Source organism: Falco punctatus (genome assembly GCF_963210335.1).
Source record: "Falco punctatus genome assembly, chromosome: 4".
NCBI lineage: Eukaryota > Metazoa > Chordata > Aves > Falconiformes > Falconidae > Falco > Falco punctatus.
This window is the reverse complement of record NC_137583.1, coordinates 153399-167672: the sequence shown is the minus strand read 5'-3', so window position 1 is coordinate 167672 and position 14274 is coordinate 153399. Positions and strand designations below refer to the sequence as shown.

General features: G+C 44.8%; 1 protein-coding gene across 10 annotated transcripts in view; it reads left to right on the top strand.

Moving 5' to 3' along the window:
* LOC308062488 (6-phosphofructo-2-kinase/fructose-2,6-bisphosphatase 4) overlaps positions 1–14274 on the top strand; it is a 62406-nt gene that overhangs the window by 12107 nt on the left and 36025 nt on the right. For 2 of the 10 annotated variants that reach the window (XM_080384073.1, XM_080384070.1), the window contains exon 2: positions 5476–5628. The exons of 1 other annotated variant lie outside the window; for it this stretch is intronic. In XM_080384073.1, the coding sequence (XP_080240199.1) occupies positions 5476–5628 (153 nt within the window). Of the gene's footprint in view, positions 1–2990; positions 4175–5475; positions 5637–8075; positions 10136–10847; positions 13578–14274 lie in introns of those variants that run through there. 7 more of the 10 variants (XM_080384072.1, XM_080384077.1, XM_080384076.1 and 4 more) reach the window with 7 other exon arrangements.

Sequence of the window (14274 nt, the reverse complement as noted above, 5' to 3'; positions counted from 1 at the left end):
CTAAATTGCTCACTGAAGTTGCGTGGTTTCCTTGGGGCTTAACCTCTTGCGTAATGTCCACAGATTTTCTTTGAGGCTAATATAAACATTAGACTTCAAATGCTTGAAAACATATATTTGGGGAGTGTTTTGGCTTTCTTCTGAAGGAAGGGACTTAGTGGAGTGCTCTCACCTTCTCACTCTGTGTGCTTTCTTTCTTTTGTTTGTTTTAATTTGTTTTAATTTACTGAATATGGTTTAAGCTTGTATCCCCACTCCCTGGGTGGGGCAAGTTCTTGGGAAGAGTTGCAAGGTGAATGTAATCAGGTAAAAATTCTCAAAATGCAACTGAGGAAGCACCAGCCATGGGTCTGAGAAGCTCTGGGTTCCGTGGTTCTGCTCTAGTTTTCCCCAGAAGTCTTTTTTTTCCCCCACTTTAGGTCAAATAATTAGCCTGTTAACCTTTTGTCACAGACACAACACTTGACCTGTGGTCTCTGGGAGCCTAAGAGTTTAAGTAATTAAATTGTGTAAGGGAATAAAGGAGAATAATGAGCTCCAAACTCACTAGTCTGTCTAGTTGGCCTCTCCAGTGGCTGAAATTAAATAATTTAAGCTGATTTCTGGTAGTACTCAATTTTTCATCAAGTGCTCAAATTGAGGATGTGAGTGTCCCATGCTGCTTCAGACAGGTTTTTTCGGAGGTGGTGGATTTATTTCAGGTATGATTTGGTTGTCCAAAGGGGTAGTTTCAGGGGGAACGCTGGCCTAGCTGACTCCAACAAGATAGCATGTGGGGCCAGATTGGCTAATAACCAGGCTTGTTCTTGGGTGCCTGCCAAAACCTGGCCGTAAATATTGTAATTGCATGCTAATTATGAATACTAATCTCCAGATGTACTTAACGTATTACGCAATGAAGTACTGACCTTGTAGCTGTCAGGTGGTGCTGTGTGCAATGTGGCTGTTCTAAGTCACTGGAAAGTGGTGGGCTGGAGAATTTGTGTCCGTGCGAAGAGGAAAAATGCTTGTGTTTTTGCATAAAATGTGTGAACTTGCCTGTGCTGTGGTAACAGCACAGTTGTAAGTCCTTTATGGTTGTGTTTTGATTATGTCAAACAAACTCATCTCTCATTTGAGAGGCTGGTGGATGGCAGGGCTCTTCTGGATGGCAGCGTCTGCAGTGTTTCAGGATCTGAAGTAACGCACCAGAATCAATCCTGAAGTCTTGAAGTGTGTAGCTGCCATGGTAGGTTCTGAATGCAAATGATAAGTCTCCTAACTGCAGCTAACTTTTACCCATCTGATGGGTAAAAGGGATGTTTTGTAATATTAATAAGTTGGGATGGATTTGTCATGAGTGACCTTGTGGAAATAAGGTGCCTGTTACAGCTTTAAATTTGTATGTGTCGGTATAGTTTCAGTGCGACTAGTTCCTTGGACATCTGAAATGACTGTGTGGCATTAGTTTCCAGGTTCACTACATTACCACCTTGTTTACAGGCCATGCACAAGTGGAAGGTGTTAGGAAAGGGTAAATCAGAATGGGAGTTTACAGTTCTTAACTCCCTTTTTCACTCTAAACTTGATCACCTAACATGTTCCTGAACAACTATTTTTCAGAATATGAATTTTCTTATCTTTCTGCATAGTATCAAGTTTTTGTGTCATGGTTTAGGAGCTGGATTCAGGCATGTTGTTCCTTGGTGCCAGGAATCGCTGGGCTGCTGAGAGAGCTGTGTGACTGGGCTCCCTGGTGGCTGTTCTCTTCCAGAGTTACATGACGTGCCCCTGCCAGCTGCAGGACTGTTCTGGGGCTGGTACATATCACTGAAGTGACATCTAAAAGTGACTTAGATGTGCTGTTTCTGCCTTCCTGGGAAAAGCCACTTGTGTTGTGAATCCATTTCAAAAGATGCAACATATGAATGATTTCTCAGTCTACAGACAGTAGCGTGCTTTGTTAGGTGGGTTAGCCTGTGCTGAAACTGCAGAGGTTTGGTTTGATCCTGCCTGTATTTTAGCTGTGTAAATAGGAAGGTTTCCTTAAGCATCAACTGGATTATATACAGTTTACCAGTGGGTAGTTTAAATCAAAGGATGCAAGGGACAAAGTATTTGTGGTGATTTATTTATAGTTAAAAACTTCCATATGACTACACCCCCCCTCCCCCTTTGACATAAATTAATCAAGGAGCACAACAAACAGGAGTTGGTTTAATGTGTCTGAAACTGTTTCTGACTGATTATCATTGCCTTAACAATATGTGGATTTAAAGCTAGCTTTTTCTTCCTTTTATGTTTTCTTTTATGATCATATATCCCTGGAAATCTAAATGATGTTGGTGGTTATTAACCAACAATACTTTGTTGTTCATGGGAACCCTATGGATATTCTTAAACGTGGAGCTCTGCAACATTTACCTTCTGCATTAGGGATGGGAAAAAATAGAAGAGCTTTGTCATTTTTCTACTAACAGTGTGAAACTGGTTTCCCCAAAACAATGGGGAGATCTCAGGGGTTCGTGACCTTTTTCAATTAAAAAATTTCAGATTACTTGTCAGAGAGGCAGACTGATGGGGCGAAGGAGGAGGATGGGGAAAAAAAGCAGCAAGGCAGCCCTTGCTGTGGAGGAAACAAGTGCTCCTGTTAGAGCTGAGCTTATTACTCATTTTGGGTAGGAGACTGACCTAGCTGTTTGTTTTGATTTTTTTTTTTTCTTTCTGAGACATGCTCTGTTCAGGGATTAGAATACAGGAGCTTAAAACTCAAGCAGTTCTGGAAAAGATGTCTCCTGTGGATTTATGTCTTGGGGTTGCACTTGCTTTTTCTTACCCAGGTTGGGTCAGTTCCAAGGACTTGGGCTTACCTGGTGTCCATCTTGTGTCTGATGGGACAGGTCAAAGCAGTTTGGGAGCATTGGCAGGGCAGCTTGTCTCTCTTGGTAGCCGGTTGTCACTAAAATGTAGGAGACTAGTGTTTCTGAGACCTCTGTCCCATGTCAAATAAGGTTCAAATCAGTCAGTGGCTTCAGACATCATTGGTGGTGAGTGGGAGACCTGAGGAGGACACAGACCAACCCACTGTGCCATGGCTGGAGCCAGCAAGCCTGGACAGCTGGTGTTTCACTGGAAGTGGCAACGGTGAGGGCTGGTGTGCTTATTTGCTTTTGATTCTTTTGTTTGTTTGTTTGTTTGTTTGTTTTTGTTTTGTTTTCCATCTTTACATCCTTTAAACCCTTTATATCCTGTATATGTTTAGCTTTCAATTTATATTTAAATTTTTGAATGTGTATTTATACGTTCTGGTGCCAAAGGCTGTCACACATGCTGTATGTGACAGAGTAAGACCTTCAGCACACCTGAATAATTTTTTAGAATTTATTTTATTGTGCTGATTTTTTTTTTTAATATAAAGAGAATTCAGGAGTTTTGTTTAAAAAAAGTTTTCTTTACTAATATTATGCGGGTGACTCACTTGATAAATGTTTCCTTTTGCAAGAGCTTTCATTTGTAGCATTTGTGTCATTTAATCTGTCTGCACTCCATAAATTAGATTATTTTGGTTGTCATAATTTTATTATCCTTATTAAGCTTCTTCATCTACATATTGATCTTGTTAGTCTGAGGAAGCTGATAAGCCATCGAGCTGTACTTGCAAAATACACAGAAAATGAGAAATCTGCCCTGAGGCTTATGAAGACAGAGATTCACCAGTGATCTGGATCTCCATGTATCTGGCCTGTATCTTTTTTCCCCTTCAGCACTAGGTTTTAGACTATATGACACCATTACACTTTGCCAAATTAAGATTAATTTTGCTTTTATTATAAATTCTGTCACCAACAGCTTCTGAGAAGCTTTGTTCTAGTTTGCTTGTCTTTTTATTTGGATGAATATGCCCCTCTTTCATAAAGCTTAAAAATATTTCCAGAGGCAGCTGGCATCACATGCTGTGAGTTTTTTTCCTCCTTGTGTCAGTGTCAGTTTTCCATGCTGTCTTTCCAGAGGGATTTATTCTTTACACTCAAAAAAACTTGCTTCCTTGTCTCCGTTGCCTACAGGACGTGCATGAAACCAAGTGTAACTGTGGTGTGTGTAGAAGACTTCAGGCCCAGTCACTGCCCCATTAACTCATTTGCTTTTGCTTCCATTGCCATGGGCTTTTTCCTTAACGACTTACTTATACCATATGGTAATATATGCTGGATAACTATACTCTGTTGGACCTTTAACTCTAGTCTCACCCCCCCCACACCCCTGCTTTTTTGTTGTTTGTTCTAGCTCTGAGCCAAGTCTAGTCCCTCTTACAACGTGAGGTGGTACAACCTCTACCTTAGCCTCCCCAGAGCCCCTTTTGGGTGCTTGTCTATGTACATGTTGTTACTGTCACTGAAATGTTTGAATGCCCCTGTTTTGTTGTTCTCTGTGACCCCTTTGCACAGTACCTGCTCCTTCTAACAGATTGTTGTTCTTTCTTTCATGATGCTCTTCCCCCCCATCCTGGTCCGGTGTTTCCTCCTCCTCCTCCCACAATTTGACCTTGTCTTGCTCTTGTCTCCATGCCCTATTTCAGACGTTCACATGGCTTTGACTTCTGTTATGTGCTGATGACTCACAGATGCACCCTACACCTCTGTTTGTCACCCAGTCTGGCAGCTTCCTCCTGGCCTTTTTCTCTTTGATTTCTCCATTGGTAGTCATTCAATATTTCAAGCCTCCAACCCCAGACTGTGCTTCTTAAGTTCTTTTTATCTCTTGTCTTTTAAAATGCTGATACCAGACCAGTGGCTTCTTCCCAAAGCCTTCATGATTTTTATAATTCACTTGGCTTACTTCATGCATTTGGATCACATGCAAATTCTGTGTACTTTTTATTATCAATACATTTCCCCTTTTCCAGCTCATCAGACAACCTCCTAATGCTGTAATAAGTTTTTACAAATGGTTTTCTTTAAAGTGGCTGTCCTGAGAAATTCTACTTCTGAAGTTATTTGATAGCATTTGGTTTTAAAGATGGCGTAAAGTGTTTTAGTTCCACTCTCAGAAAGCAGCTGCCCTTGTTCTGCTGTTTTTTATATTTAGCAACCTACATGTAGCTGCTGCAAACAGGTGGGATTCATAGCGTCCTAGCTGAGTGAAAGGAGAAAGGATATGTATACATCATAAATGTTACAATATCTAATACAAAACTGGCTGTAAATGAGCATAATTCCTAAGCCTTTCAGCATGGAGAAGGCTGGTCTGTTTTGTTTAAAACTGCCAACCTTTTCCTTGTGCTTCTTTTAACTATACTCTGCTCGTAACAGCAAACCCAGAGTCAGAACTGGCAAGGTTTTTCTGATACACTTATGTGACCAGAAAGGAATAGAGAGTTTTAAGGTGATAGAGACAATCTGGATGGCTTAGTAGGGATTGGTTTTATGCAGGTTCAAGAGGCACAAAGGCAAAATTCTAGTGGCCACAAGTATGTTTTTGCTTTTCCTTATCTTTCAGATATTACAAATTTATCAAGCCTTGGTTTTCTGGGGTTGTACCATGGATTCCAGGCAACTGATGCAGCGGTGGAGAAGCAGACTTGTTGCCGTATCACACTTCCAAGGAAGAGGAGAGCGTATCAGGGCACACCACCAGCAGTCCAGGTGTTGTGTAAGGCTGTATGTGCTGTTGCTGTAGTAACAACATCAGATGCTACCAGAACAGTGTGTAGGCACGGTTGTCCTCAGCAGAATGACCATCTTGGAAACTCAGCATTTTCAGTTAGCCTCTAGCCCTGTGAATGTAAATAGGCAATTTGTGCAAATGCCATGTATTTTAATGTCCTCTTTCTGTGCTACTTAGAAGCACGTGCCCCTCATGTAAGTAGTTTGAAGTCCCTGGTATACAGTAAGCTATGAAGGGATTTTTAACACTGGGTTGCACTCTAAAAACATGAATAATGGATGTCATCTTTCTTTTATGTTGCATCATAACAGGAGGATTTAAAATGTTGCTTCATCCTCTGACAATGGAAAGAGTTTTAAGCCCAGTTTATAAATTTAATACCTGGAAGCACCACGTGAGGATGTGGCCTGTTTTTCAAGGAAGTAATTTCAGTGTTCTCTCAGAGGTAAAGGTGGGAGGTGACTGCTGGGACTGAAGCTGTAAAGAATTAGTTATTTATACTTCAGATTTAAAGAATACAGTTAGTGCAGACCAGCCTTAAATCTGTGCCTTGTGTTAGCCTTAACACAGTGAACCTCCTTGCATGAGCACAATGGCATTGCATTGATAGGGTTATCTCCAGACACTGGGTTTCTCCCGCATTTAAAATAGAGCGATTATTTCTTCTGAGATGTGATAAACATCTAAACTAAATTTTTATGTATTTAGAAATAATAAAAATACTCTGGCCATGGTTTCATGAATGGTTCACGTAAAGATAATGAAAGAACAGAGACAATGCAGTGAGGTATATTTTTTTTAAATTTGGTAATACTGTGTGTGAATCTCAGTCTATGCTCTGGGGCTCTCGTGCAATCCATGTGTTGGTGACATGATGTTCTGCTGATAACCTGTATCTTCCCAAGCAATGTTAGATTGTCTGATAGATTTTATATGCATGTAATAGAGTGTGTGGGTTCTGTTGAAAGCTATCCAGTACTTTATTGGTACAATTCTTACAATAAAAATCTTCATATAGTTAGTACTTGTTTCCTGATCGTTAGGTTGTCATGATTTTGATAACACATAACTATGCTGGAATCAAGCCATGCCTAAACGCTGCTGTAATTGATACGCCACTGTTTTGCATACATGATGAGTAACTATCACAATGTTTCAGTGGACGATGAAGGAAATATAATGAATGCAAATTGGTGTGGGAATTAGCCCTCTCTCCAGCCAAAGAAGTATGATGTGAGGCTTCTGAGTGCCTGAACCCTGTCAGACCTTCCCTTGTATCAGATGTGTTGATGATTGTTAGAGTAGATGGGAACTTGTTTTCACTCTGATTTACTCTATACCAGCATTTTCTGTTTGGATGATTTCTTTTCCTTATCTATGCTAAGGAATATTACTTTGTTTCAGCTTAAGGGATCTATCTAGTATCTGTGTTTATGTAGCTTTGTCTGTGTGGGATATTGGATGTTGTTTAAATCTATTCCATAATTAGCACCAAAGAGATTTCTTGTTTGTAACAGTAGCTTATTCTCATATAAAGCATGATTACACACCTTTATTTTCCCCCTCAATCTCTTTAGTAGATTATCTGTAGCCAGGAAGTCTAATAGTAAAATGAACTCTTAGAAAATAACTTCTAAAGATGTGTATTGCTGAGGGCAGATTCTTTTTTAGTTCTGAATTCTTAATGGCTTTGCTTGCCTTTGATGTAGCAGTCTACTTCAAGACAACTGGAACTTTTTCCCTTTAGGCAGTGATAGGAAATAGAATATGAAGTGGGTGGTGCCAGTAATAAACTTACTTGTTGCTCAGAAGAAATGGAGTGAGTGCTAGGGCCATGTATCACAAGGCATGGTCCTTGTGGTTTCAGTTGGTTTGGAATCAAGTCCTAAATGGAAGGACCTGTGGAGATGGTATGAAGAACCTGCTGAACTTTTCATGTGGGATGCTTGAAATTTTTGGGGACTTACTGGGCTCTTTGTCACTTTTGTTGCATTGACTCCTGGGATATTCTATGGGAAAACAAAAAGGATGGTACTTTTGGTTGAGAAGAAAACCATAGGCAGTCTGGAGACAGGAAGCCTTCATTTACAAAGGTGACATAACAAAAAGTCCTGAGAAACTGAACTGAGAAGGCATGAATCAGTGTTTGTAATCTTGCTCATACAGTATAACAACTCCCTTCCTTGATTGCTCATTGTGTTTGCTAAGATCTTCACAGGAATGAGCTTACTGTGTTCTCTGTGGGAAGCTGAGAATTTTTCAACTCTTGTGAGGGATCTCTGCTGCAGGATGACTGTTCCCAAGTCTTTGTCATCATCCAGGAGTTCAGAAGTAGCCCTGAAGGAAGAGAGCCACATTTTTGGTTGCTAGTGCAGCTTCCTTTCTCTCTAGCTTTCCTTGGCAGTTGAAGAGCAACGTTGAGTTAGTACTTGCCTTACAAAGGTAATAACATACCTAGCAGACTGGCATTGTGTTATAGGGCAGGTTGTTAAGAACTCCTCTTCCACGGTGAGGGAAGAACCTGCCAGGCTTGATCTGTATTTCAGGAATACAACGAGTTACCTGGGGGAGGGAGCAGTCTGTCACCTGCTGAGGTGTTAGTGTAATAAAGGATGTGATCGAACAGGCCAAGTGTCCCACCTGCTCTACAGGAATTTTGGTCATTATAGTGGGAATTTGGTGCAGCTGCGAGTTTGGGTGCTGTTGTTACCCAGAAGCTTTTTCTGGGCAATTTTCACCATGTAAGAGCATTGTAACAAATGCTTAGTCGAAACAAAACCCATCATCATTACAGCCTATAAGGTGCACGGGAAGAAATCTCTCCCATATGACCTGAAATCCAGTTTTGAAATGTTGGAATGCTGTTACTTGTGAACAAAAAGGGTGAAGCATAGTTGTGCGTTTGGTCACCATCTCTTTTAATTGGCTTGCAGTGTTGTAACAGCCTTGTATATTAGATAGCTGTCGCTGGCTGTTCTGTTCTCTGGTGATGCTTCCAGCTGCATATGTTTTGGCTGATGAAGGACTGCCGTGAGCCTGCTGAAGGTATACCTGATGTCTTTTTTTGTTGTTGTTGTTGTTCACTGAAAGAGAAAATCAATTATAAGTTCAATAGGAATTATCCTGTATGCTTTATACAAATACCATGATGCAGCATAGCAGGCTGCCAGTTAGCTGGTCAGAGCCGTCTAGTCCACGTGGAATCAGGGAGCACTGGTTGGATGTTGAAGCTGGGCATGTAAGATACGTGTGTGGCTGAAGCCTGTGCTGGTGTGTGTCTGTATTTCTTGAATAATGTGTGTATGCAAAATTCTGTTTCCTCTGTACCTCCTTAAATTGTACTGAAACAAAATGTGTATTGTGCTGTGGGGCTGAAGTCTTTCAGAGTAGCTGCCAGCTGGGGCAAGCATACAGCCCACCCTTTCTATATACCTTCTTAAAGGAGGAATAAGGCCTTTCGCCCTGATCTCCCCTCCTCTCAGCACTGCAATATGTAGAAAATGTTTTCAAGATGGAATCATTTAAACTAATTTCTGTTTGTTACTTCTAGCTAGAACAGTAACCTACCAGTTGCAGCAGAGATCATTTGGATTTAGGTTTTTGCCAGCTGTTTACTGACAGTTGTGTGTGTACGGGTCAGACACTATTGGTTTTCTCCAAGTGGTGAGTAAGTAGCTGATAATGAAGGGATAAAAAAATTTATTCATGACCATTGTGGAAAGAGAATTTAAGTATTAGATTAATAATGAAATATGATTTGTTGTTGCTTAGTATCTAGAAGGAAATGGGGATATTTAGTTCTGAGTGTGGACTGCCCTTCTGATATATATTTTTTTTTCCATTTGGTTGAGTAAATCACTGGGGATTAGTAGATAGACTTTTCTTCCCTGTAGCTTTCTGTAACCTCTGACTTGTAACCTTCAGCACTCTTAACTGTAACGTTAAGCACACTTAGATGCATAAAAGCCAAGAGCCGGTGTATTTTCATGCTGGCCTTCTGTAAGGCCTTGATAGCTCCTGGCACAGTGTTTACAGTGCGACTTAGCTGTATGTTCCTGAAATGTAGGAGTGAATTACTGCACGTTTCCAGGGGGATAGACTGGGTACAGGCCATCTGCTGCGCCTCGGCTGGTCTCGCAGTGCCTGAGGCATCTGCTGCCTGAGCCGGGGGCCCTGCGGGCGCACGCCCTCGCCCCCTGCCCCCCCGCCCCAGCAATGCTGCTGGCCCTGCCGCCGCCGGGGGGTGCCCGCCGCCCGAGGGGCTCCGGGCGGTGCCAGGGCGCCGCCTGGCGGGCGCGGGCGGGACCCGTCGCGGAGCCGGTCGCCCCGACGCTGCGGGCGGGAGCCGGGAGCTGAGGGTAACCGCAGGGTTTCCGCAAGCCGAGGGCGGCTCACCGCGGTCCCCGCTGGCGTGCACGGCGGAGGAGAACTGCTGTAGCGCTCGGTTTCTGTAGACATCTCCAGTTTGTGTTGCATTGTGTACAGGCGCGAGGTGAGTTCTTCCAAGTTCGACTGTTTGTGCTGCTCCATTTCTTGGAAAGCACAGCTAATGGCACCGCTTTGTTGTAAACTCTGGCAGTAGAACGGGGGAATTGGGAAGCTTCTGCTTTAGCAGCTTTTTATCTTGAAAGTTGTACTCTGTGTTCCAGGAACTTCCCCCCAGAGCTGCTTGATGCTTTGCTAGGAGAGCAGGGACAGGATATTGCCGTGGTCTGGTGAGCACTGTAAGTGTGGCACCAAAACATCTCATGTGCTCAACTTCAGGGCCTGACACAGTGTGGGGACTCCTTTGCGGTCGTCCTGAGCATATAAACCACATGCTGTGACCTCTGGCTGTGTCTGTGTATCCTTTCGTCATTTTACAGATCTCTTTTGAATCTCCTGTGCAGCAGAAGGGTTTGTGAACTGTTTTCTTGTGACCTGTATCTGCTGTGCTTGGTGTGGCGAGAGTGTGGGCACCTGGAGGACCGAACATCATCTTTTCTTATTCCAAGTAGTGAGCTGGTGCTACTATAGTGATGGTGGAAAGCCAGGAGGCAGATGCTTGTTGGGTGGTTTATGGATGTTTTATAGGCTGTCAGGCTATAAAATGAAAGCTTTACTTTCATTAGGGAAATGAGATGGGCAAAAGTGATTAGCAGATAGTGTGGAGCTTGTATTATATGGTTACCATATGATACAGCTTATTTACAGATACAAAGTATAGTTTCAGTATGATCAAACAAAAGCCTTGGTTCAGTCTCTTTTCTTTTGGTCTCAGACATAATTGTATCACCTGCTGTATGCATTAAACCCTAAGAGTTTCCAGTCTTGTCAGTCACTCGTTTGAAAAGAGTAAGCATAACACTGTTACTTGGGTCGTAACTCTGTTACTTGGCTCAAACACTTTCTGTTCTGTGCAGCAGTTCATTTTTCAAGACTGCCTTTCCCCTCGATGGTGTGCCTCTGCAGAGAGGGTTTTTTTCAGGTGAGCTTTCAGCTCAGCATGGCCCTGAGAGCAGAAGCTTTGGGTAAAAGCCTTCCAAGGAGTAAAGGCTTATTCGTGGTTTCCCTGCAGGAATCAGCCCTGCTTCTCAAGCCTTTATGTTAGGACAGCGGTTGATGATAATGTGATTGTGCAGAAGGTGATCTTTGTCATTTATAGGGAATCTAATGAGCAATTTTTATTTGTTCTTTTTCTAGGAATTGAATGTAGCATCCTTGAAAAGCGTGTTTTGAAATGAAACCTCAGGAGTGATATAAGATTTCTGTATTCACTTTCTCTGTGTCCTCAGTCAAATAGCTCACTACTGCACTGAGGTTATTGAAACAACAAAAAAACACCTCTAACCCTTCAATAAGTTTGATCAACAAGATCAGCTTGATTGTTGACAAACATGTTAAGTCTTTACCTTACAAAAATAAAGGCTAGCAGGTGTCCATGCACACCTCTGTCATTGCAAACACTGGGATAAACCCTTACTTAAGTTTTGCGCGGGTGCCACTGATTTAAATCTGCCTGAGAAAGAAGGGAGTTTGCTGGTGGAGTGCCTCATGCTTGGGGGACAAGACTTAGAAATGTGGTAAGTCACCCTGCAGACCTCTGAAAAATTCTGTTCTTGTGTGAACAACATGAGGTCAGTGTTTTCAGCTGCGAGGCAGGTGTTTGAGTGGAGTTTCAGTTCTTGTGCATGGATTTGCAGAAAGGAGATACAAACTTTGTTTCTGGAGACTGGAAGGATTTAACACATTTTTCTACTTAAAGTATGTAAAAGAAGCCTGGGAAGTGTATTTTGTTAGTCAGCACTCCTGTTAATCTCTTATTTCTGTCAATATTACATCTGTTATGGACTTGCCTGGCTTTACTGGAGGCACTGTTGGGAAAGCTGGAGGATCTTGGTGGCAGCACGCTTTGCTGTGATCAGGGGAGCAAGGTGGGTACATCCTTTACCCTGCAGTCAGCCATCAGTTTGTCTTAATGTTCTGTGTGTCCACTGGAGACAGGCTTCTGGGATTAACCTGGAACACAGATTAAACTGTTCCTGCTCCCAACTCTTTTGGCAACTGTTGGAAGTAAATACATAGAAGAAACGAAGAAGCTTTTAAGTGTTCAAAACCTTCCACGTCTCTGCTCCTGGTTTTCTGACTGTTGTAATGTAACCCCTGTAACTCTGCCCCTCCCTGGTTTGGCTGTCTAAACAAAATCAGGAAGAAAATGCTAGGGTAAAAAATATAGTGCAGCCACCTACAGTTGAACACTGTAATCAGACTTGAAGAGAGGGAAGGAGAGGTCAGGCAAACATGGTTTTGGAAAAACAGTGCTAACTTTCCCAGGGCATCTCAATGAATGTCTGATAACTGATTTTTCTGTTGCTCGGAAAGCTGTTTTAGCTTGTAGTAGAATAGAAAAACTAAAAGTGGTCCCCAGGTGCTCAGTCTGACTAGCATAAAAAAATAAATGTACTGATCTTCACTTCTGTTTAGGCCAGTGTTATAATAACAGAGTGAATAATGATGAAAGGGCATATTGCACTTCACTAATGTGTTTTCAGTGTATTGCATTTATCTCCTGTGAAATGTAGGGATTTATGTAATGGGGATGTACTTGCTTTCTTAGGACTCTGCCCAGCCCTGTTTGTTAGCTGGGCTTCTCTCACTTGCAAAGCTGATGTGGAATTGCAACAGCTGGATGTTTTATTTCGCCACACCACTGCTCTTGCTGTAGCACAGGAGGTTTCCAATGTAACTTGTGAATAGAAAGGTGGCTTGGGGTTTTTTTGGGGGTAGCTAAACAAGGTGTGGGAAAGCTGTTGTTGGCTTTCTGCATTGATACTAATGTAGCCTCCAGGCCAAGATAGAGTTTAATGGGGAGCATCTACCCTTCGGTGCATGGCTTCTTAAAGCATGCTGCGCACTCCCTGACCGTGCTGGTTTTAGGATTTAGGGAAGGGCCATTCGGAGGCAGCGCACCGGCGCCCGCAGCTGCCCCCGCGAGCGGCCGGCGGCCCTGCCCGACCCTCCTCCCGCAGCCCGCCGCCGGCCCCGCTCGGGCGGGCGTGGAGCCCCGATGTGGGGGAAAGAAACTGCGCGGCCTCGGCCTGCCAGACTGCTGCCCGCTCGGGCCTGGGGGCGAGGCGGGCCGCGAAGCCCCCGCCGCATCAGGGGCCTCGCGCTGCCCTGGGCCCCGGCCCCCGGCCCGCCCCCCGAGGGCCTCGCTTGGGCCGGGGCAGCCGCGGCGGGCGGGGCGGGGGCAGCCGCGGGGCTGCAGCTTCCCGCGCCCGGCCTCGCCTCAGGGGGCGGTGCCGCCCCGCCCGCCGCCACTGCAGTGGGAGCGGGGAGGCGGGCGAGGATGGCGGCGGCGTCGCGGGCGCGGGAGCTCACGCAGAACCCGCTGCAGAAGACGTGGGAGCCCTACGACAACGGGCTGCCGGCGGGGCACAGCGCACAGCGCGGTGGTGAGCGGGCCGGGGGTCTGCTGGGGCCGCGCTGGCCGAGCCCCGGCGGGCGGTGTCTGTCAGCGGGAGCCCCGGGCGGCCGCTGCTCCTCCGCGGTTGGGCCGCAGTGGGTGATCTGGGCCCTGGGGAGACCCTCCCGGGGGCGATCCGCTCTCGACGGGGTCGGGGTGCGAGGGGAGCGGCGTGAGGGGCCGGAGCCAGGCGGGCCACGCCGCCGTTAGCGGCCCCCCCGAGGGCCGAGCCCCTCGCCCGGGCTCTCAGGCGCCTGTGGAGCTGGAGCGCGTGCAGCGGTGCCCCTGGCCGGGCCGGTGCTCGGGGCCGCGGAGCCGGGCGGTCGCGGCGCCCCGTGGCGGTTGGTCTGAGCCCCCGGGGGAGGCAGAAGCCCCCGGAGCCGCTGGAGCAGTGGCCAGCGCCGGGCGGCAAAGCCTGGCTGGCCAGAGTGTCTTTTCTAGTTACTTTTGTTGGTGTTTGGCGTTTTGTGTTTTTAAAACGCTCTGGTTCCAAGGAACATTTGTGTTCAGTGTGTGCGTCTTGAAGGGAGACCTAAAAATGTCACTGGTTTTGTATTTTTTTTTTCTTTTTAAGGCCAATGCTGTATCAGGCCATCTGTTGTATGAGTTAATGGCTTTCCTTATTTTGAGGTGCAGCAAACCAAGTCATCAGCTTCTAAAGACTTTCGCAGTGGCGTTTGTAAACC